The sequence below is a fragment of the Typopeltis vanoorti genome, chromosome 3 (assembly GCF_054136105.1).
Source record: "Typopeltis vanoorti isolate ZY-2024b chromosome 3, IOZ_Tvanoo_1.0, whole genome shotgun sequence".
NCBI classification, from domain to species: Eukaryota; Metazoa; Arthropoda; class Arachnida; order Uropygi; family Thelyphonidae; genus Typopeltis; species Typopeltis vanoorti.
The window spans coordinates 138,928,439-138,954,419 of record NC_143551.1 but is presented as its reverse complement, the minus strand read 5'-3'; the positions used below and the strand labels follow the sequence as shown (position 1 = coordinate 138,954,419).

At 35.5% G+C, this 25,981-nt stretch overlaps 1 protein-coding gene across 1 annotated transcript in view; it reads right to left on the bottom strand.

The window, feature by feature from the left end:
- Nucleotides 1-25,981, bottom strand: part of Kdsr (3-ketodihydrosphingosine reductase) — a 134,316-nt gene that overhangs the window by 103,998 nt on the left and 4,337 nt on the right. The window contains exons 2-3 of the mRNA XM_090416049.1: nucleotides 18,350-18,439; nucleotides 4,126-4,185 (exon numbers count right to left, since the gene is read on the bottom strand). Coding sequence (XP_090272175.1) covers nucleotides 4,126-4,185; nucleotides 18,350-18,439 — 150 coding nt within the window. The remainder of the gene's footprint in view (nucleotides 1-4,125; nucleotides 4,186-18,349; nucleotides 18,440-25,981) is intronic.

Genomic DNA, 25,981 nt, shown 5'->3' with positions numbered 1-25,981 from the left:
GGCCTGACTATATATATATATATATATATATATATATATATCAGGAGCGAATATTCCGGGTGTGCTAGGTGTGCAGTGCTCATCCACGAAATATCAGTATCACCTATATTATATTTTTGCATTTATTACCATTAAAGACTCCCAAAATTGTTTGCAGAATTAAAATTGAACACAATATACTAATGCTTCATGAAGAGGGCACTTTTTGCTGCTTAAACATTGCGTTAATAGTCCGGGTGTACTTTCTAAATGCATACACCTTTGCGCCCTTTGAAAATATGTAAAGAGGGCGCAGCGGGTCAAATTCTTAGCATTGTATTTTTAAATCGCTGAGAAGGGTGGCTAGGTGAGCTAAAATTTTGAGCTCACTCAGCACCTAGTGTCTGTGACTGGTTATTGTGTCAACCAATCCAGTTGAACGTTGTCACTTGTCATGAGTTGAGCACTTTTCGTATCTGATGTATATTACAAACAGTTGTTACGCATCTTTTCTGGAACTGAAAATTTGAAAGTGGATGTTAGGAGAAAAATGCTGATTGTTTTTTCTTTTGCTTGTGCAGTATAGCATCTGTTGAGGTTGCAAAGTTTTTTAATGGTATAAAGAGACATTTTTATTCTAGTCTTCGGAAACAACAGACAGCAAAAAATATCTATTCCTGAATAAAAATGAATATTCTGTGTATTATAAGACATTGTTTATCTACAACAAAAGACCAGCATATGTGAGATTGATAAGACAGAACAGCTGATACTAAAAAAAAAAAATTAATGAATTTAGGATTCCCGAAGGTGTGGATAATTCAGATAATGATCGGATGTTATGTATACTGAGTCTCAGTAAACAAAATAAAATTTTTGGAAAATGGAGCAAAATATACACAAATCAGAGAAATATACATAATATGAGCAACAAATTTTACGAGATGATTTGCTGCTCCATCAAACCATATTTATTACTGCAATATTCTCTCTCTTCATAAATTTTTTTTTAATTATGCAATCATAAATTCACTTATTCATGTTTAGAATTTATAGGATCGTGCTATTCATTCTACCCAGAAACTTATAAGACACACATATCACGAATGATAATTATTAATTATTAATTTACCATTAATGAAAGTGTTTCTACACACACTTATTCTTTACTATTCTCACATGTCTTATAAATGATGGTTCACATATTTTCATCTTTGAGTATTTCAAATACACCAACAAAATATAGCATTCTCCGTCATTGTTGTTTTCTAATAAATCCTAAAACAGATTGTTCCCCCACTCTACGCAGAAGTATTCAAAGTTAACATACAAACCTCAAATATTAATTGCATTGGACTAATTAATTGGACCAATTAAGATGAGCGCTGATGTGCTATGCCCTCTCAAAACTTTCATACATCGATAAAATGCAATCACACGGTCATGGACGTCCGCAGGGCGGGACAGGACACTTACCCCCCCCCCCGGGTCGATTAAAACATTCCACAAATTATAATCGTAAAATTGATTGAGATATGTAATCTTACACCCTCAACCCTGGGAATGTGGTTTGTCTTAAACCCTTTCTTTCAAGCTTACACTGTGATCAGAATACATCATGAAAAATTATGGAAACAACTACCTTGTTATGGAGTAAAACTTTAGTTTAATATAAATCAACACTTGGCGTTTCAACCTTCATATCAAGGTCATCATCTGGGGCATACACAATATATACAGAGAAACAAGCTGCACTATAGCATCCCAAAATACCTACACCATGACCTTTCCTGCTGATAGAACCGGCTTTGTCTTCTTTAATGCTGAACAACCGGCTTGTGTCCACTGTTTTGACTGCCGTTTGGATTCTGGTGTGTAATGGTGAATCCAAGCACAGAGAAACAAGCTGTGTGTCTGTCTTAAAATCTTATTATGGGTTGGCCTGTTTCAGCCCACGGCAGGATAGCCATAGAACATGTGTTTTATTGCAGCAATAAAACACGTGCTCCTGTTTTCGGTTCATCTTTTTCTGATTTGTGAACAGTGACCGGTTAGTTTTCTCTCTGTGTCTAGTGAGTTACTGAGTGAAGCATGAATTGTAAATTTATAGTGAAACAAATTTAAACAGAAAAATACATTTTTAAAAGGTAAATGTAGGTAATTAAATATTATTTTACTTGTTTTATGATTTTTTTTGCTTTTAAACTGAAATAATTTAATTTAGGATTAATTAATTAGTTATTTTTAATAAAATATGCCGGTCAATTTTTTTATATATGAAATTGTGCTGAAACTATTAATTCTGAATACCTTTTTTTTTCCAAGAATTAAAGCTCATTAAAATCGATGAAAAATGAATATAATGTATTTATAGTTTACATCGACAAATAATTACATAAAAAAAAAGCTAAAAGATGTTTATTGATGTAATTATTTAAAACAATAATTATAAAAATTTATTGATGTAATTATTTGTCTCCAAGTTTTGTCCCCCCTCCCCGTGGAAAATTTTCTGAGGCTGCATGCCCATGCATACGGTCAAATTGACATGAAATTCATAGCACGGGTTCCATAACTCACACGACAGCACACCCAACCAAAATGAGCACGTGACACCACTGATACACACACACACACACACACACACACACACACACACACACACACACACACACACACACACACACACACACACACACACACACACAGGGTTAGTCTAAAAGAAATAGACAGTTTAAATGCTTTATAAATTGAAATTTGTTTGTTACATCAGAATGCATTTAGTACTGTTTAATAGAAAAAGTCCTCAAGTTTACGACCTCTGCTTTTCCAACATGGTATGGTAAACAACCACCCACAAGGCAGTCAGTCTACGATTGGAGCAAGAAATTCAAGGAAACTGGTTGTCTGTGCAAGGGGGAAAAGTCCTGGGAGACCACCTGTATCCAAGGAAACAGTGACTCGTGTTCTTGAGACTTATACACACAGCCTAAAGAAGTCGACAACACGTGCAAGTTTAGAATTTCAAGTTCCACAAAAGACCGTGTGGAATATCTTGTGTAAATATTTACGAATGTTCCCTTACCGGTTTGCAATTATTGCAGAACCTCAGTGAAAATGACAAAATCCTCCGTCACTCATTCTGTATGGACGTGCAGCAATGGAGTGAAGAAAGTGATGATTTATTTGACCAGTTAATTTTCGGTGATGAATCAACTTTCCACATTAGTGGTACAGTGAACAAACAAACACAAGTAGTGGAGCATGTGAGGGATTCAACCAAAGCGAACGTTTTTTGCACTGTATCCCATAAAAAGGCGTATGGACCATTCTTTTTTCAGGAAAAAACTGCATGGAATAACTTACCTAGACATGTTATGTGAGTGGCTGATGCCTCAACTACAAGAAGACAATGACAATTTCATATTTGTCCAAGATGGCTCTCCGCTGCACTGGCACCTTGAAGTTAGAAATTACCTGGATGAAAATTTGTCTTGGCATTGGATTGGACATTCAACTCCCCAGAACATGGCTCTTATATGTTGGCCACCAAGAAGTCCGGATTTAACACCCTGTGACTACCTCTTATGGGGGTACATAAAGGACAGAGTTTTTGTTCCTCCCCTCCTTACACGCGTGGATGATCTTAAACAATGCATCACAGTAGCTGCTTGCGACATGCTGAAAAGTGTTTGGGAAGAACTGGACTATCACATTGATATTTGTTGTGTTACAAAAGGGTCACACATAGAACACTTGTAACTTACTCATGTAAGCTTTGGGACGTACTCTTCAAACCACGTAAGTGTTTCAGCCATGCTATTAAAACTCTTCTTTCTGTAAAACTTTGAAAGTGTCTATTTCTTTTAGGCTAACCCTGTATATATTAATTTTTAAGAGCAGACATCATTTGTCATGTATATGATATTAAAAAGTTATATGGATATTCACACCAAGAAGATACTGGAACTAATGAAATTAATTCCAACTAACTGAAGGATCTTCATTTTAAAATATTTTCTAAAAAATGTTGCAATTCCAATATTTTTCCTTCAGAAATTTAAACTGCTTCATATCTTAAGAAATAATTCTAGAAAATATGACATATCACATACTACATTCATCTGCTTATAGCACAAACAGTACCTGTTTTGTATGATCTGAAATAAGTTTTTCAACTTTTCTCCTAGCATCTTCAAGTTTAACCTAAATAAGAAAAACAAAGTAAATTTTTAGTATAAAAAAACTAATCATATATGTTTGGTGTCTGTGGAGCAGGGTTTCCAGATTATGTAAAAATAAAGTTAAAATATACAAAATATGTATATAAAATTGATAACAATAGAAAAAAAAAATAAATAAATGGCATGAAATAATATAGTGACTATATTTATATTTCATAACTATAATAATATGGTTATGAAAACGCTCACCTGATTGGTGGAGTGGTTAGTATACCCACTCTCCAACTAACAGGTTCAAATCCCACCATGGGCATGGATGTTTGTGATTGCCTTTAGGTGAATTTGCCTTTAGAGATGAATTTCACTGACTAGTATAAGACCACCGCTTCACTTAATGAAGGCCTGAAGTGGCTTGAAAAAGTTCATGTTTGGTGTCTGTGGAGCAGTCTCCAGATTATGTAAAAATAAAGTTAAAATATACAATAAATAGAAAATTGATAAAAAATAGAAAAAAATATCCTTATCTGACCCACAGTACAAAATTTACTACAGATTTGCAAATAATCTTTTGTATGGGAGCAACATAAAAAAGGTTTATAAGCTTAACTATGTGAGGGAAACAGTTCCACTGAATGTCTCCTGCACACTTCTATAATCTTTAACATTTATACTTATATTTCTGCCATCTACTCCTAGTTCTGTTTGTATTTTTACATAGACTACAGAACTACATCTTGGATAAAATACATAAACACAGGTCAAAATAAAGGCAAGTAAAACACAAGGAAATACAACTCCACTGATTCAACTCAGCAACTGATTAACTAAGAAACGTGTTTCAGACCACTTGGATCAAGAGCATATCAAATGCTTTGCTTTGGTATTTTTCAAATCAGAAATAAATTTATTTCTCACTCAAATATCACCCCCTTCCCAAAGATGAAAGAAAACAAGACAATTACAGTGACTTTTATTATAGCAGATTCTTAGGAGCTATAGATTTGGTTTATCACAGTGGATAATTTACTATAATGATTTACTTGGAATGGCATTGTGAATATTGGGATTTAGTCTGTAATTTGTTAGAGTGACTGAGTTTGTTGTAACAATGTTTGCTATAGTGGAAGTTGCCCATAATTCATTATCTTCTTTTATATTACTATAAAATAAAATGAGGAATTAATTAATTTATTGTAGTATTTGCCAGTCTGACTTGAAAATAATTATAAGTACACTTATTATATACGAGGGTGGTCAGAAAAGTTCTCGGCCTCAACCATAGATGGCAACACCATCGGCAGGATTTTTTTTTTTCTAAGTTGGTACATCTGCCATAAGCATCCATGTGAAATTGCAAATCATTCTATCAAGTAGTTTGTTTTATACAGCTATGTGAAAGCAAAAGTGTTGTCTGTATCCCTTGAAATGGATAAAATTGAGTATCGTGCAATTATAAAATTCTTTGTAAAAGAAGGTTTAATGGCAAAAGAAATTCATTCGAAGTTCATAAAAGTTCATGGGCACTTTATTCCTTCGTTTTCAACAATTAAGAAATGGGCTGCCGAGTTTAAACTTAGCCATACTAGCCTTGAAGATGATCCATGTGAAAAACGCCCAAAAAGTGTAACAACACCAGAAATCATTGTGCACTTCTGCACGATATGGTACTGGATGACCAGTGAGTCAAAGTGTGTGAAATTGCTGAGACTATAGGTATTTCAAAAGAACGTGTAGAATATATTTTGAATGATGAAGAATTGCAAAGAAAAAGCTTTGCGCAAGATGGATGGCACGCTTGCTCACAGAAGATCAAAAACACACTCACATGAAAATCTCTGAACAGTGCTTGGAGCGTTTTAACAAGAATAAAACTGATTTTGTGCATCGATTCATTAATATGGATGAGACTTGGATTCGCCATTACACACCAGAATCCAAACAGAAGTCAAAACAGTGGACAGAAGCTGGTTGTTCAGCACCAAAGAAGACAAAGTCGGTTCTATCAGCAGAAAAGGTCATTACATCGGTGTTTTGGGATGCTAAAGGCATTTTGTTTATTAATTATCTTGAAAAGGATAAAACAATAACCGGGGAATATTATTCTTATCCAGAATATTATTTTAACCAGACTAGACAAAAAAAAAAAAAAATTTGTGAGAAAAGACCTGGTTTGCAGAAGAAAAAATTCATCTTTCATCAGGACAATGCACCTGCCCACAAAGGTGTTTTGGCAATGGAAAAATTAAGGGATCTGCACTATGAATCACTGGAACATCCACCCTATTCGATTTGGCTCCCTCTGACTTCTATCTCTTCCCAAAACTAAAACTCTCTCTCGCTTTTCAGCATTTTTCTTCGAACGAAGAGATGACTGCAGCTGTAGGGGGGTATTTTGCAGATCTTACTGAGAATCACTACAGGGATGGGATAATAGTGCTGGAGCATGGCTGGAATAAATGTATTAGTCTTAATGGAGATCACGTTGAAAAATAAAAATATTTTTGAAATTATAAATTGATTTTTTCATTGTTAAGCCGAGAACTTTTCAGACCACCCGTGTAAGTCCCAAATCACCAGCCAGCCCTTCCTTGTTTGTTCAGTACCCAGTAATGCCTACTAATGGGGTGCAACATATGAAGATGAGGATTGGACATTACATTACAAGTCCCAATTGGTTCTTTGCATTCCTTAAAGGCAATGTAGAGGTTTTCTCCCAGCTATTTGGCTTTGACTCTTAAGTGATCCCTGTTATATCCTCTCAAACCAATCATCTATCCTTATAAGGGCATTCTATAGACCTGTCACTCTTGGCAGCTTACTCCTGGATCCTCTCTACCACTTCCTCATTCCTAAGAAACCCAGACAACTAAATCTGCACACAACAGTCCAGATGTGGTTGTATCAAAATCTTATAAAGAGGGATAACATCCTTATTTGTCGATGCACTTCTTAACATTCAAGTATTTCTTGAGCTACTCTGCTGACTTTTGAAATATGTTATCTCAACTTCAATTCCGTATTCACAATAATCCTCAAATTTCTAGCTTCATCAATTTGCTGCATGTTCTGTCAATGTAATGCATGGCTTTAATATTTTCATTCCAAACTTCATAATCTTATGTTTTGGCATATTAAAATGGCAAATCATCATCCTTTGCTCAAAGCTTTTTTTAACAGCATAAATAATCTATTTTAGACAGTGATCTCACTGAAGTGTATGCTACTAACTAACAGAAGTTATTTTTTGTCCATTGTCTTATGTAGCAGAGACATGGAGATTAACAAAAAAAGAGACAAGTAGAATGCAAGTAACTGAAAACAGAAATGTAATTCTTAGGGACAATGCTAGCAAAACCAAGTATAACAGAATAAGAAATAGTAGACATTAGGAATGTTTTGGGAGTAGAAAGTGTTCTTGCTCTTGAAGAAGTTAAGACATATTGGCCTGGTTGGATGGGTGGTTAGCGTATCTGCTCTCCAGCCAAAAGGCTGCAGGTTCGAATCCTGCCGTGGGCTTGGATGTTTGTGATTGTCTGTAAAAATACCAGTGGTAGTGGTGGGCAGTAGATGGCATTGGTGTAGTTGTGGTTCATTGTAGTTGGTAGATTGTGGGTGGTTGAGATAGAGTTGTAGTAAATGTCCTCCCTTGATGAGTCTTTGGACTCCCTGGAGGTCTCAAGTAATAACGATAATAATATATAAGAATAAATTTACTAAAAATACAAAGAACGTATGAAACAAAAACTGAAGGAGAAAAGACCAAAGAAGAACACCATCATAAAGGTGGAGAAATCAGACAAGAAAAGATTCAGAAAAAAACTTGAGCTGGAACAGTGTTCATGAATAAAGAAAATGGGAGGATAGAAAGAGGTAGATCTGACCTGCCTGATCTGGCAGTTTCTGTTGGAGCAGATGTTGATTAAGAGATGACCATATTTGTATTATTATTTTACTCTAACGTATGTCCAAACTTAGAGATATTTCCAATCCAGCTTCTCAATCATCAGTATAGAACAAACCCTGGGTTTTGTGGGAAGTTTTCGGTATTGAGACCACATTATAATATAAATAAGGAGTTTATTAAAAAAAAGGCAATTAAAACCCGACAAGTTTCGTGCATCATAAGACTTACATCATCAGTGGGAGCCATACCCAGAGGCGATACTAAGGTTGATAAGGTGATATCCAATCCTGAAAATACTTAAGGCACAAACTTTGTTTCCACTTGGATAAAGGATTAAACCAAATATATAATAATTGATAAATCAGAATACAAATGATAACTTCATTACTGTATGCGTGTTGGAACATTGCTAGTTGTTGGTATCACACATGCTATATCCTAGATCTGTGGCAGTTAAATATTTGATGAAAGCAGTTTTGGCAAAATATTTGTACTGATTTCATCATTAAAGTTAATTATTGTGTCTAATGTGTTTTTGCTCTTCATTACTATATCACAAGTTCCAGTAAAATTTAAATCCACTTTTAACCTTTTCTTGATTATTTTTCTTATCCCCCTGCTTCTTCTAATTTTCAATGGATTTTTTTATTAACCATTTCATTTTATTTCAAAACAACTAACACTAATTTATAAGATTGCAGTAACTAGCAAACTAGTTTGCTTACATATAATCCACCCAAAAACATATACTTGTAAAGCATTTTCCTCTATGGAAACCATTCTCAACAAATTAAAATAGTAACAGAAATTAATCATTTCTGTAGTTTATATAAACTTTTATCTTTTCTTTCTCATGGTGATTAGCATTCATTGTGTAGAATTAGGGAGACTAATATCAGAACACTTAACTTAAAAGAATAAACTCAATATCAGTGTTTTGACCTTTATATCAAGGTTATCCTTGATATAAAGTCATCAGGTTTGAGCACACACACACACAGAGAGAGAGAGGGGCTACATTCAGGATACACTACAGTGAGCTACACCATAACTGCTTTGTAAAATATATACACGAAAACACTAAGTACTATTTATTAAATATAATACCATATATTTCAGCCTGAAACTTAGAGACCATCGTCAGTAGCATAAAAAATTGTTCTTACAAGGTAGAATGCAAACATTTGATTTAACTAGAATGAGCCGCATGAAGTTAAATCACCAATAGCATTATGCTTTAACTGATTATTGCCAGATCTTATATTTCTATACTCTAAGGCACCTTTCATCGTATCAGTCCACCTATATCTTGGTCTTCCTCTGGGTTATTTTCCTGCCAACCTGGCAGAGAACAGTTGTTTTGCTAATCTTTCCTCTCCCATTCTGTTTAAGTGACGAGACCATACCTCCTGAGATTATCTCTGCTAACACATTCCTGGATGCTAACAATGTAAAGTTCTTTCCTCATATCCTTGTTTTTAAGATGATATTACCATTGATGCCATCTGTTCATGCCCCTAACATTTCTCAGAATTCTCATATCTGCAGTCTCTAGTCTTTGGTCAAGTGTTTTACTTCTGACCCAGCTCTCAGATCCATAAGTTAAAAGTGGTTTCAACACTGTCTTGTATACAGCTAATTTAGTGTTCTGACTAATTTCTCTCTTATTCCATATGAATTTATTCAACTGACATCCTACTATACCAGCTTTGTTGATTGTTGCCTATTTCCATATTTAATTTAAGTTCCTTCACTAAAATTCGTGCCTAAGTAACTGAAATGTTTGTTTTACTTGTTCCACAGGTTCTCCATTCACAACACAGTTGACATTTTCAGTGATTCTGCCTATTTTCATTGTCATGTTATTGCTGACCTTCATACCATATCTATTACAACAGTTATTCAATTTAGTCAGGGAATTTGCAGACTTGTAGTGGATTTATTCAGTGACTATAAATACTGCATGAAGCAAAGAGCTGACATTAACATCTCCAATTTTGATATGTTTAATACCACTTTCCTTCATAATGTGATCCACAGAGGAGATAATGTACATCCTTGTCTGACACCAGATTTAACATTAAACCATCTTCCTGTATTTCCTTCAATTCTAATTGCTGACTTATAGCTCAAATGTATTGCTTGATATAATGGCCCATTGACACCATATAACTGTAGCGTTTTGAATAGCTTCTCTCTTGGCACCTTGTCATATGCCTTTTCCAGATCTGCAAAACTTAACTACAGATCTCTGTTATATTCCCATTATTTCTCCACTATTTCTCGTAAAGTGAAGATCTGATCCTGAGAGCCTCTATTTGGCCTAAATCCAGCTTGTTCTTCACCAAACTTTTCATCCACAATTCTTCTCAACCGTTTCTCGAGTATACTTGCATAAATCTTACCAGGAACACTCAGTAAGGAAATACCTCTGTAATTCTCATATTCAGTTTTACTTCACTTTTTATATCCGAGGTAACATGAGCTCTACTCCAATTCATTCCTATGTCCAAGCCTTCTGAACTATGAAGTGCAGCCACTGTTAGACTTTTATACCTCCATATTTCAGCATTTCTGGTCGAATATCATCTACTCATTATAAGCCTTTCCACATTTCAAGCCATTGATGGCTTTTTCTACTTCAAATATGGATATGTATTCCCAACTGTATGCCTGTGCTATCACTGCTTGTTTGGCAGTGAAATTGTGTAGCAATTTTTCATAGTAATTACTCCAAACGTCAAGGATATCTTTTTCTCCAGTTTTCATGTCACCTTTATCATCTCTAATTCCTTTTACAGCACTCTTTCCTCCATTTCTGGGCTTCTTCAACAACATACAGAATACCTTTCCACCTTCTTGATATTTATTTTCTATGTTCTTACCAAAGTTTTCTCATGACTTTTGAATAGCTAGTTTTACACAGTGTTTAGCTTTCTTACATCTGTCTCTGTATTCTCTAAGAGTACAAGCTGACTTATTTGCCAGGAACTTTTGATACGCATTCTTCTTTTACTTCACTGCCTCTTTAACTTCCTGTGTCCACCATGGAGTTCTGATTTTTCTATCCTTACAGACAACCTCATCACATGCCTCTTCGGCTGAATCAATCAGTGCTTCCTTCAAGGTTTGCCACTGAATCTCCAAGCTTTGGTTTCTCTTCTCAAACTCCTTAATTTTTCTTCAATAATTGTTGTGTAATTTAGTCTACAGTTCGCATCTGAGAGCTGCGCAACTTTTATTCACTTTAAAACTTTTTTACATATTTTCCTTTTCAAAATGAAATTCAATTTTATCCTCTCAAGAATAAATAGTGATCACTTCCAATTTCAAATCCTCTATACACTCTGGTGTCCTGTACCAGAGAGAAAACATCACTATCAACAATAACATAGAGACTTTTCTTATTCGTTGCCTCTTCTCTCCATGTGAATTTGTGCACATTTTTATGTTGGAACATGGTGTTAGTAATAACCAGTCCATGTCCTGAGCAGAAATCCAACAGATATTTGCCATTATTATTAGCTTTGCTCTTTTCTTCAAATTTTCCCAAAATATTTTTGTATTTCTCACAATCATTTCCTACTCTGCTATTTAGATCCCCAACAAGGATCAACTTTTCCTTTTTCTAAAGCCTCAAAAAATTCCTCCACTTCTACCTTAGTAAAACCTTCTGTGGGATCATAGGCACAAATAAGTCTCATTGTCCAGTTCCCCATTCTCATATTTGCCCACATTACTCTACTTGAGACTGCCTGCCATTCAAGAAGATGAGCCTCGTATTTTGTGTTGAATACTATGGCTACTCCTCCTTTTCCTTGATTGTCATTTCCTGAATATAACATTTTGTATTTATTGCTCAGAAAGATCTCACCAGGTTTTGTCTTTTTTGTTTCAGTCACCCCTATTATGTCGATTTGGTACTTATCTAATTCCTCAGCTAGCTCCATTTCTTTGACATTGAGGCTTCTTATGTTGATAGTACCGATCTTTAACTCTGGTGATGTTGAGTTGGGGGGTGTGTTTTCAGATTTGTTCCAGTAGCTGACTTTTCGCTATTTGCCCTGGTTCCCTGGCTAAAACAACGGGGGCCTTGTTTAACCTGGTGACGCCACAGCTGGCATGAAATTCTGTCATATTGTACCATCATTTCTATCTTTTGGTTTAAGCCAATAAGAATACAATTTGGTCAGCTAAATCCCAAATTGCCAGCCCATCCTCGTTTGTTCAGTATCCAGGTAGATACTGAACACGGTACACCACGAGAAGGTAAGGATTGGACATTAGGTCAGAAGCCCTGGTCTGTTCTCCGCATTCCTTTAAAGGCTATGTGGAGGTCTCCTCTCAGTTATACAGCTTTGACCCTCAATCACCCCTGTTTTAAGTGAAGAAAAGGTTAATCATAACAGTGTGTGTGTGTATGTGTGTGTGTATATATAACTTATGTCATACTCTATACATCATCAGATTGATGTAGTATCTACTTGGTTTCCCGAGAACTTATGTCTTTATAAAATACTATTCTTGGTTATAACAGCGATTAAAAAAAAATAATAACAATAATGGTGTGTTATTCTAATCAAACTTTCCCATATTTTTGATAAAGACAGGCAGCATTCTGATTCAAATTTGGGCAGTGTAGCAAAGCTTCAGCACTCTCCTTAAATAATCGTTCAAATTTTTATTGAAATCTGTGTAGAAGGCATATTTCAGACCAACAAATATTGTGCTCTGTCTATTCCATGTTGAGCTAATCCAGATTTATCGGATTTACTGTAAATATATTATTGATGTTCTTGTAAACTCTTTTCTACCGAGCAGTTCGTCCAAAGGAGGATAAATGGCAGTCACATTGAACTTGGTATATACCCAGGAGAAACATCAAAAAGAGTTTATTAATAGGAATAAAAGTTGCTACTAAATCATATTTCTTCAGAATTCTGGAAATCGGTTCTGAAATGCCATCAATATATGGGATTGGAACTTGATGTATTAATTCTTTGATGTTTGGGTTAGGTTTGTAGAAGTCAAACAGATGTTGTGTAGTCCTTTCTGAGAAGCCATTTAATTTCATATATTGTTTGATATTTGAGAATTCTTCCTGTAAATGCTGGGTAGTTGAACAAATTACTATACAAATATCCAATTAGTCTTAGCTCATCGAATTAAACACTTTATGATTCCTGTCTTTTGAAGAAAAATGATGTCATACTTTACAAATCTGATGATCTGTAGAGTATGACATAAGTTACACACACACACACACACACACACACACACACACACACACACACACACACACACACACACACACAGGTAACCCTTATATAACGCAGATGTTAAGTTCCATAGAAATGCCACGTTATGCAAGACTCAGATCACATAGAAAAAGTAGGGTTATGTTCCGAAATAGTTTTTTTTTAATTACATAAAAAACAATGGCATATCCAATAAAAATATATTTTTATTTAATTCAGGTAATTCATGTAAGTTAAGAAAACATATAAACTATGAAACAAATACATAGTATAAAATTATGAAAATTACAAATTGTACGTAAACTTCGTTGCACATAATGCATAAATGTTTAGGCAAAATAAAAAAAAAAGAAGCATATTTTAATCATCATCGCTTTCTTCAAAACTAACATTTTGTAGATGTTCTTTATTTATGAGTGGCCGGATGTCGTCATCACTTGAAATCTCTTGGACATCATTTGGATAATTTTCATTGCACACTTTGGCTGGTTTAGTTATCAACAAGTCAGTAATAAGGATGGATTTAGCTGTCCATCCTTTTGACGTTAGAAAAGGATGTTAGAGAGCCATGATTGTGGCAGACCATACTATGGCCAGACAGCTAAATCCATCCTTTTACGCATGGAAGAACATAAAAGAGACATTTCCCACAACAGAACCAGAGCCAGCGCTCTCTCTAGCCATTTTCTCTTCTCTATCAACTCGGATGAGGGCCGCCAACACCTCGTAGACTGGCCACTAACTTCTAATATCCATGTGTGCTATGATGAACTTGAAAGAAAAATAATTGAATCTAGAGAAATATCGCTTGATTCATCTCATATTAACAATAGTCTTAGCTATAATATCTCTGATGCACACATTGCCACTATCCAATACTGGTGCACTCACGCCAGCTCTCGCACGTAGTCAGCTTCGTTTGAACTCAAGCACGCATTCCTCTTTTAAATGTACTTGTGTTTTATACTAGATCTGTTAATGTATTTTATCATGTCTGTTATTTTTTATTTAATTCTTTGCCTGTGATACCTGAAGAAGTTAATATATTCAACGAAACTAGTTGTATCTTAATATTAAACTTGTCATTCTCGGTATAGAGTCATTTAATTTCCTTTTTTATATATAGTTCTACCGAGTAAATAACGAACATTAATATCAATTTTCCTGATGATGAGGAAGTACCTTTACTCATCAAAGATTATCAGAAAAATCTCAGGACCATTGGATTATTCATTAACAGACTAGTATTTCTCAAAAGATGTAAGTTCCATTCTGTTATTCCCTGTTTTCTTGATTTTAAAGAGTCCATTACAACAACTAGAGCTCAAAGAATTTTCCACAAAGCTAAATTGGAACTCTTGTCCGAACGGATTTTTGATACCAAACGGAGTCTGGCTGCTTATTTTGCTAGGAAACCACTCTTGAAGGCCGTTTATCTACTTCTTCAGACTCTTCATCTTGGAACACTTTAAAAGATATTAGCGCTCTACGAGCTTCTAAAGTCCAGAACACAAATAAAATTAATCTAATCAGAAAATTTATTTCTCTAAAATGTATGCAAAATCATCACACTTCCAATCTCAATTCTGCATTCATAAAAAAAAGTTGTTATAAATAATTCTTCCAATCCGCTCTCTATGGCAGAAGAAAGTGTAATTGCTAAAGGTCTCAATTTTGTTATCGCCCCTACTTCAATACCTAAAGAACTATTCTTAACTAAGATAGAAAAAGCAGCATCCTCATTACCTATCCATGAGGCAAACCTTCTTCGTATGGAAGCTATTTTCGCCATAAATCATGCAAGGCCGCCTTCTGACAACATTTCTCGTTCTGAGAGATCAGCTATCAAAAATTTGAGAAACAATAATGACATCATTGTTCTCCCTGCAGACAAAGGGAATGCTGCTGTCATCTTAAATAGATAAGATTACCATAACAAAATTTTGGAACTACTTAACACTGACACTTACTCTGAACTAAATAGTGATCCTACAAAAGAACTACATAATAGAACCAACAATTTACTGAAAACCACCTCAGAGTTACCAAGAAACATCCGTCTTTCCCTTAGGTCGATTAATCCTCTAATCCCTAGGTTATATGGACTTCCTAAGATCCATAAATTAAACTCTCCACTACGACCAATCGTTGAAGGCATAAACTCCCCTACTTACAACCTTTCAAAATACATTGCCTCCTTTTTAAAAAACCTTTGTGGTACTTCCTTTTCTCATATAAAAAACTCAGCTGATTTTATCTCCAAAATAAAAGACATCAAACTCTACACATCAAATTTAATGGCAAGTTTCGATGTTGTTTCCCTCTTTACGAATGTACCTACTCAAGAGGTTCTTAACCTTTTCCAGATGAAACTATCCAAAAAATTTTTCTCCTTACTCTCTCACTGTGTGAACTCAAGATACTTCAAATATGATAACCTAATTTATAAACAAAACTCAGGTTTAGCTATGGGCAGTCTGCTCTCTCCGATTCTTGCTGATATATTTCTTCAGGAGTTTGAAGAAAAAGCTATTAATTCCTTGAGTCTTAAACTTAAAATATGGTATCGTTACACTGACGATGTATTCCTCATCTGGGAACACGGCGTTGACAACCTCAACCTTTTTCTAGAACACCTCAACAATTTTCATCAGAAAATCAATTTCACCTGTGAACTTGAATCCAATGACTGTCTCCCCTTTCTGGACTTAAAACTTACGAGATGTGCTGAAAATATCAAAATCTCCATTTTTAGGAAACCCACTCACACAGACAAATACCTTCATGCTTCTTCCCATCACTACCCTCCACAAAAGTTTGGTATCGTTTCAACCCTGGCACATCAAGCCAGATCATTACTTACAGATGAAACAAATTGATTACGAACTGAATTTTTTCAAAAGGTCTTTTGTTAATAATGGATTCTCCCTTAAGAAGATTACTAAATTTCTCTCTGTCCGCCGCTCAACTGCTGCTGAAGATTCTTCTCCACCAAGAGCTTTTATTTCATTACAATACATCAGCTCTCTCTCCCCAAAACTTGCTAAAATGCTCCAGAAATTCAACATTAGAACTTGCTTCACTAAGTTTCCTAAACTTCGTTCCATACTCAGTAAACCTAAAATGAAACATCTCCCTGCTCAGTATCCAGGAGTCTACAAGATTCTGTGATTGTGGCAGACCATACTACGGCCAGACAGCTAAATCCATCCTTTTACGCATGGAAGAACATAAAAGACATTTCCTACAACAGAACCAGAGCCAGCGCTCTCTCTAGCCATGTTCTCTTCTCTATCAACTTGGATGAGGGCCGCCAACACCTCGTAGACTGGCCATTAACTTCTAATATTCATGTGTGCTATGATGAACTTGAAAGAAAAATAATTGAATCTAGAGAAATGTCGCTTGATTCATCTCACATTAACAATAGCCTTAGCTATAATATCTCTGATGCACACATTGCCACTATCCAATACTGGTGCACTCACGCCAGCTCTCGCACGTAGTCAGCTTCGTTTGAACTCAAGCACGCATTCCTCTTTTAAATGTAAATGTACTTGTGTTTTATACTAGATCTGTTAATGTATTTTATCATGTCTGTTATTTTTTATTTAATTCTTTGCCTGTGATACCTGAAGAAGTTGATATATTCAACGAAACTAGTTGTATCTTAATATTAAACTTGTCATTCTCGGTATAGAGTCATTTAATTTCCTTTTTTTATATACAGTTCTACAGAGTAAAAAATGAACATTAATATGTATATGTGTGTGTGTGTATATATATATATATACACACATATATATGGCCAAGCGGTTAGCGTATCCGCTCTCCAGTCAAAAGGATGTGGGTTCGAATCCCGTTGTGGGCATGGATATTTGTGATTCTCTGTGGAAACAATGGTGGTGATGGCAGGCAATAGATGATGTTGTTGTAGTTGGTGGATTGAGTGGTGGAGACAGAGAGATGTAGAGTAGGTGTCCTCCCTCGATGAGTCTTTGGCCTCCCTGGAGGTGTCACGTAATAATAATAATTAACCTTTTCTTCAGTTAAAGCATAATACATTGGCAATTTAACATCACATGGCTCATTCTAGTTTAAAAAAATCAATTGTTTGCATTCTACCTTGTAACAACTTTTTTTTTATGCCACTGACGATGGTCTGCAAGTTTCAGACTGAAATATATGGCATTATATTTAATAAATAGTATTTTTACCTTGTGTTTTCGTGTATATATTTTATAGAACTATGGCATAAGTTTCTCTAAAAACAAGAATAACCGCTTTGGTCAACCATTAACCCTAGCCTAACTTCTATTTAAAAACAAGTAATAATTAAACACGAATATGTTGTATATTGGTGAAACTACATCAGTGGCTACTGGTTAGAGTTTACTTTCCTAAAGTTTTGTTATTTTTAAGTTCCATTTTATGGTCAGAGCACTAGTGGTTCTCCTCTGACCATTCCGTTCAGTTCTATTTCTTGTTGGTTTCTGTATTATCTAATATACGAGTTATTTATGCTTAGAAACTGTTGGAGTTCTTTTCTAGATGTTATGCAGGTTGCAGACAAGCTACTGAAATTCCTGGGATTTTTTAAGCCATTATTGTTGAGACCGGTCTGATGAAATAGTATCTCATAGGCCTCTTTGAATTTGCATTCATATCATATTAGCATTTATTTTTATATAAGGAATAATTGTCTTTCCAATCAATTCTGTGGTATGTTTATAGTACATGATCAGAAAGGCCTGATTTTTCATAATGAAGGAATCTTAAATGTTATTTGTTTTCTTTTTGTTTTGAGATTGTATGGTCTGTTTCACTTATATAGGTTAAACTCTTTTCTTTACTTTCTGACACATTTTTCATATATATATATATATATATATATATATATATATATATATATATATATATATATATATATATTGTGTGTATATACACACACTATATATAGCAAGCATCACAAGCATCTAACTTTTTAGAATACAGTACATGCTTCAACAACTGTTAAACTTTACCTTATCTCTTCCAATTAAAGTAACTGTGGCTCCTTTTTGAACAACCTCAATTGCTAAAGCTTTTCCGATGCCACTAGAACCTCCAGTGATCTATATGAATATAAAAGAATAAACAAGATAAAATCTTTTGCCTGAAATACTCTGACATTTCATCAAACATTTAATTAAATATTATGTGAACTATTTAGATACTAAATAAAACTATTAAATAAACCTATTAAATAAAACAATTTAATTAAATAAACAATTTACATACTGTACATTTCCTCAATCATATCTCATAATAAACATTCTTGAGTATTATGTAAGGATAGGCTTAAGTGCTGGTTGTTATGTTGTGTCTGAGCTCTCTCTCTAAACCATTTGCCAAATATGCTAGATTGTTTGTCCTCTAGGCAATTCAAACCACAATCTAGTGATCTTTTCTTCCATAGAAAAACACCAAGAGGATGATCATCATGATTGCTGTCCTGGTTGGCTAAGTGATTAGCGTATCCACCATGGGTATGGATGTTTGTGACTGTCTGTGAAAATACTAGTTGGGCAGTAGATGATGTTGGCGTAGATGATGCGGTTTGCTGTAGTTGGTGGATTGAGTAGTGGAGAGGGAAAGTTGCAGAGTAATAATAATAATAAAATGACTTCTTTGCCTGACTCCCTTGATTGGATGGTTGTTTTCAGTCTTCTGATCCAAACATTCCCACTTATGATATGGAAACATTTATTCTCCATTCCTGTTAAATACTCATCCATTACAACCTATTCTTATTTTGTGCATATCAAGCCACAAGAGAAGAATGGGTCATACTGCAAATGGATTTCATCAAAATCTACATCTTCCTTTTCTGTTAATATCAAAGTCCAAAACAGCTGCAAGAGAACTAACACATCAAAAACATGATTTTTTTTGAAAGGACTAATATCAGAAAACTTGTATAATGTCCAATGGTAGTCATACTTTCTGGTATCAAAGCTAGTAGCTGTAACTTTAGCGCAATCATGCATCCACCTCTTTTGAACTTGAATGTTCCAGTGTATAATTACCTACTGAAAAGCCAATCTTCTGGCTTTTCACTTTTCCTGTAATTCTGGTATGGAGATTCTTGGTAAATGTCCTCCTACCCAAACTGAACACCAAGAAGTCTCTTGATTCTGATGCCATTTCTCCAACTGTACTTAAGTTTGTGCTAAGAAATGACTCCTGTCACCTATTTTTTTTTTTTTTTTTTTTTATAAAATTTCCATATATTACCATGAAATTTGTGCACATTTAACTCATTTTTAAAAATGGCAACAACATTTGCCAACTGATTACTGTACAATTTCATTCACTTCAGTTCTTTAATTAACAATCAACTTCTATGTTAACTTGAAACCTTTTAACTAATAAATGATCACCAGTATTGATTCTATCACTGTGGATCTTATTGCTTATGTCACCTGCCTTTAGATTTCTTTAATGAAGGGAACTTTACCCAGTCATTAATGCAAGAATTGGAAGTGAAGAGTGATGCCAATAAGTCATCCTTGTCTTTAGGTGAGGTAATGACAGTACCATCCAGAATGTGAAAGTGATGGAAACCTCAATGAGCAAAAGTTATGCCCAATGTCCTTGGCAAGGGACCAGAAGGAGTGACTGCATTTAGGCAGGAGAAAAGTTCGTAGCATTTGACCCTTTCAAATTCTGATTTGGACTTGGTGATGATTTTTTTACAACTATTGTGGGCTGCAGTATATGCAGAGTGGGGCAGCTAGAGTTATAGTCTTGAGTCATTCATGGTATGTAGAGGTTCTTTTTCTTTTACTGCGTTAGCACACTTTTTTGAGAACCAAGGCTTGGATGGTGGCTGAGAGTTTGGAGTAGGATAAGGGATGATTCCAGTGAGGATGATTTCTATTATTTGGTCTGAGCAGGTGTTTGAATCAGAAGAACTGAAGCAAAAGTCAGACAATGGAAGGAGGAATAGAAGTCATGGAGGTCATCCCATTTGGCTCCCTTGTAATGCCAAAGGACACAAGACTGTGAACTAGTAGGTGAAGGTTGTTCTGTTGCAAAAGAGACATACGAGGTTGTGATTCGAGTTCCCAAGAAGAGAACTGACATTCACAGTATGGTTGGAAGGAGAGTTTGTCAGAAAGAGATCAAGTGTGTTGGCAAATTAGAAGGAGTTATCAGGTATTCTGGTAGGAAGATTGATGATCTGTGATAGGCCTTTACTGATGGCAAACACCTTGGCATCCCTTCCTGCTTGCTCAGTGAAACAGGAGAAGAAAAACCAAATATGAGTTGTGGACATTGAAGTCCCCCAAGAAGGATGACCTTACTATTGGTATTGGAAAAAGGAATTTTGACTGTAGAAAATTAAGCTTTAGAGAGAGAGAGAGTCTGGGCAGTTGAAGAGATCAGAGTGGCTAACGGAGTTTGGAGAGTGCATAGGAAAAGGGCAGGTTAAGTTAATTTGGTAAGTAGTCAAATCAACCAGAATCAAAGATCAAACAGTGTGGTAGGAATAGTAATTATTATTTAATCCTACAAGGAGTCAAAAGACATCACGGGAGGTCCTTCCCAGGAAACACAAAGTCTATCATACCACTCCTTAAACTCATTGACCGTTCTCGCTCTCACCACTCTATCAGGCAATGCATTCCACAGTTCAACCACCCTCCATGCAAAGAAACCACTCCTCACCCTCTTGCTCACAGTTTCCTTTCGTAACTTCCAGGGATGGCCCCTTGTCATCGCTCCTTCCTGCTGTTCAACCAAACAAAAGAACTCCCCAGTATCAACCCTGTAACCACCTCTGAACAGTTTAAAAGATTCAATCATATCACCTCTCCTTCTTCTAACCAGCAAACTCTGCAGTCCACATTCCCTTAGCCAATCCTCATAACTAACATTGTACAGTCCTGAAATTGTCTTTACTATCTGCCTCTGTACCCTTTCCACAGTTAATTTATCCCCCTTCAAATCCTGGGGACCAAATCTGAGAACAACAGTCTAAGTGTGGTCTGATCAGGGTCTTATACAATGGAATGATAACTCTTTTATCTCTGCAGGTCAGCGTCCTTCTCATTATTGCAGCAATCCTTTGTGTTACCTTCACCACTTTTGCAATATGTCCCATGAATTTCAGGTTTCTATCAATCATCAACCCCAGATCTCTATCGCTTGTCTCCCCTACTTCCTCCACTATATCTCCTCCAACAGTATGCAGTGTCCCAAACCTCAAGACCTTACATTTTGCTGCATTAAACCGACACCCCCATTCATTTGCCCATCTATCTAGCTTATTCAAATCCTCTCGCATGACTACCACATCTGCACTATTACTTCTCAGCTTCACATCATCTGCAATCCACTTACAATGTCACTGATATAAAGCTTAAACAATATAGGTTAAACAATCAGTACTGATCCCTGTGGGACCCCACTTGTAACCCTCTGCCTCCTTGAAACTACCCCCACCATACACAACTCTCTGATACCTATCGGACAGCCAATCCTGAATCCAAACCCATGTGCTGCAACTTAAATATCAGCTTATCATATGGCACCCTGTCAAATGCCTTCACTAAATCCAAGAAAATGGCAGTATATGCCTTTCGCTCATCTACTGCTCTTGTAACTTTATTATAAAAGGCTAGCATATTACTAAAACGCGAGCGCCCCCTCACAGATGACATTACCCTCATCTGCCCAATGTTGTATACGGTCCCTAATCCACTTACAATGTCATTGATATAAAGGTTAAACAATATAGGTTAAACAATCAGTACTGATCCCTGTGGGACCCCCACTTGTAACCCTCTGCCTCCTTGAAACTACCCCACCATACACAACTCTCTGATAGCTATCAGACAGCCAATCCTGAATCCAAACCCATGTGCTGCAACTTAAATATCAGCTTATCATATGGCACCCTGTCAAATGCCTTCACTAAATCCAAGAAAATGGCAGTATATGCCTTTCGCTCATCTACTGCTCTTGTAACTTTATTATAAAAGGCTAGCATATTACTAAAACGCGAGCATCCCCTCACAAATCCATGTTGACCCTCACAGATGACATTACCCTCATCTGCCCAATGTTGTATACGGTCCCTAATTAATTTCTCCAAGATCTTAACTACTGATGACACACAAACTGGCCTATAATTAGACACTTCCAGTCTGCTACTGCCCTTATGCAATGGCACTATCTTACCTTCCTTCCATTCCCTAGGCACCTTTCCTGTAGCCAGACTTTCATTGAAAAGCCAGGTCAACGGAGCTGTCAGTCCCTTAGCACATTTTCTCAAAACTCGTGGTGAAATACCATCAAGTCCCACAGTTTTACTGACATCCAGAGTACTAAGTATTTGGAACATGTTCTCCTCCTGCACCTCTAAATCTTGAACCCTACTGAATTTTTTTAATAATTTTATCATTTTTAAATAAATTATAATACTGGAATAAACTCATGTTAAATATTCTTTTAATAGTATAATTTTTGCCTTAATATCAAAGGCATCTTCAGTACAAGGATATAAGAAGCTAATAGAACAATAACTGACAATTCCAAAAGGTTCCACCTAAGCAGCTAATGTAGGATAACTAAAAAGGGTCATTAAATTTCCTAACTTATTGTTTAAAAAAATCATAAAATTAAATAAAATAAATTTGGAAAAGATGAGCTGATTTAAAAAGTACTATTTCCCACAAAGGGGATATACCCATTAGATCTGTTTAAGTTAGGAGAGTGAAGAAAAGTTTCATGTTTCTTTATAAGGCTGTTCCATGAGGAATCAACTTCTGATTTCTCAGCAAAAGCTAATATAGTTCTATAAAGGACAAAAGCCAATAAAGTTCTGTAAAGCCAATGAACTCTTTCTATCTTATTTCGGACAAACAGGCAGATCTACTTTTATTTGGCTAGAAGAACACATGTTTTTATATTCAATACCTTGAGCCTGAACAGAAGACTTGTGTTCTTCTAGCCAAATAAAAGTAGATCTTCCTGTTTAAGTTAAGGGATATATATCCCATATCGTTTCTTAGCCAAATAAGAAACTCAAAGAGTTTCATGCTGAATATAGTAGAATCTGTATAAAGTTCGGCGATTCCAAGCGTAAGCAAATACCTGGATACTGCAGCAACTGACCCTCAAGGTAGTGCAAGCTGAGGCAACTCATGTCTAAGATGGAGCAAGCTTCGATCACTATTCTTGATATTTACCCATAATGTGAACTTAGCTCCTAGGAGCTGTATTACTGTTCAACATTATGAGAGAAGGTCACTACCCAGACCAGTTTCAACCTTTATTGAGGTCTCATCAGTGAGTAGGTAGACCTAGTTAATATCAAGTTTGTAGCAAACAGAACTTATCACCCTTCTATGAGTATTGCCAAGAGATGTCCTAATAAATTATTAGACATATGAAGAGCCAAAGGCTTCAATTCGGCGACATATAACCTGTTTAAGTTAAGGGATATATATCCCATATCATTTCTTAGCCGAATAAGAAACTCAAAGAGTTTCATGCCGAATATAGTAGAAACTATATCAAGTTCGGCAATTCCAAGCATAAGCAAATACCTGGATTCGTATGTCTAATAATTTATTAGGACACCTCTCGGCAATACTCATAGAAGGGTGATAAGTTCTGTTTGCTACAAACTTGATATTAACTAGGTCTACCTACTCACTGATGAGACCTCAATAAAGGTTGAAACCGGTCTGGGTAGTGACCTTCTCTCATAATGTTGAACAGTAATACAGCTCCTAGGAGCTAAGTTCACATTATGGGTAAATATCAAGAATAGTGATCGGAGCTTGCTCCACCTTAGACATGAGTTGCCTCAGCTTGCACTACCTTGAGGGTCAGTTGCTGCAGTATCCAGGTATTTGCTTACGCTTGGAATCGCTGAACTTTATATAGTTTCTACTATATTCGGCATGAAACTCTTCGAGTTTCTTATTCGGCTAAGAAACGATATGAGATATATATCCCTTAACTTAAACAAGTTATATGTCGCTGAATTGAAGCCTTTGGCTCTTCATATGTCTAGTAGATCTTCCTGCTTGTCTGAAATAAGATAACCCACAAGGGAAAAGAATCTGGTAGACACCTGGATAATTGAGATGTGGAAGCTTGTCCTTAGGAGAAGCGAGAAAGGTGGAGATATTTCTGATGGGTGAAAGGCAACAAAAATATTCAGTGGTTTTAAAACTTCAGCTATGCGTTCACTAATGCCTTGCACATAAGGGATAGGAATACGAGTTATTTCTTCTGTATTTGAAGAGATAGAGATACGAAAACTATTCAAAGCTCTTTTGATGAAAGAATTTTTATAACCATTAGATAAAAAGGTGGAAATAATATGTTGTAATTCTTTCTGTAATAGTTCATCTGAAGAACACAGTTTGGGCCCAATAAATCGATGTTTTAATAGTTCCAGTATTTTAGTTATATTAGCTACTTAGGTGGTGGTTTGGGTGATTTATAGCCTCACCCAATGAGTCTGACTCCCTGGAGATCTCAGATAATAATGATGCTATATTTTGGAATGAGTTATGTATTTCCTAAAGAGTACAATTTACACACTTTCAAATCCATTATTAACAAATTTTGTCTCAACTTTCTGCCTATCTACAAGGTTGAATCATCTACAACCTCTTGTGGATGGAATTACAACAAAAAATAAAACTAATAACAAAAAAAGGAAAAAATGCAAAATCTTGCATTTTGCATCATTAAAAAGGGCAACTTTATTTGTCAAAGCTAAAAGTCCATTTTAAATCTTTCTTAAAGCCTTAAAATGAGCATCATTCTTTATAACTCTCGGTCTCTCTCACAGCATGGATATGATTGTGATAATTCTTTTACAACTATTGTGGGCTGCAGTATAGGCAGAGTGGGCAGCTGGAGTTATAGTCTTGACATGCAATATCCCAAGTACTGTTCTTGGGACACTGCTGTTTTTATTTATTATGTTATGTAATTTTACAAGGAATATTTATTTGATTGCTATTGTGCAGTGAGAGAGAGTTATAAAGAATGATGCTGATTTTAAGTCTTTCTGGGACAACGCTTAAAAACATAACTTTCTCATTTCTTTCAGTCTAGCATTCTCACCAATCAACCCATCTCCCTCAACCTATATACAAAGTCCAAAGTAAAACTAATTTTTTCCAAGTAACATTCTGAGTGTTTTTTCCCTCATTTTGTATTATAACTCTGATTGTATGTGTGTGTTTTAAGTATACATGCCCCAAAATCATTTTCATTGAAGCCATTCTTCTATGAAAAGAAAAAAAAAAGCTCAAAGTTTGCAAAAAATTAATAAATAAATAAAAATGGTGGCCTTTGTCAAGCACAAAAAAAGGTATGCAAAGTGGGGGGGGAGATGGACCAAATAAAAATGCAATTTTTTTATGAGAGATACTCTTGATAAGTGACTGTAAAGTAAAATTAGTCTTTTTCTGTTATTTTCATTTGTTCAAGCTGAGAGAGTCTTTTGGAAATAAAGAAAACGGCCATTTTTTCATTGCTCTTTCAACATATTTTGTATGTATATTATCTGCACAGAAGAGGTACAAGAACCTATAGCACATCAGTGCTATGAGTGAGATGCATATTTTCAACATATTTTG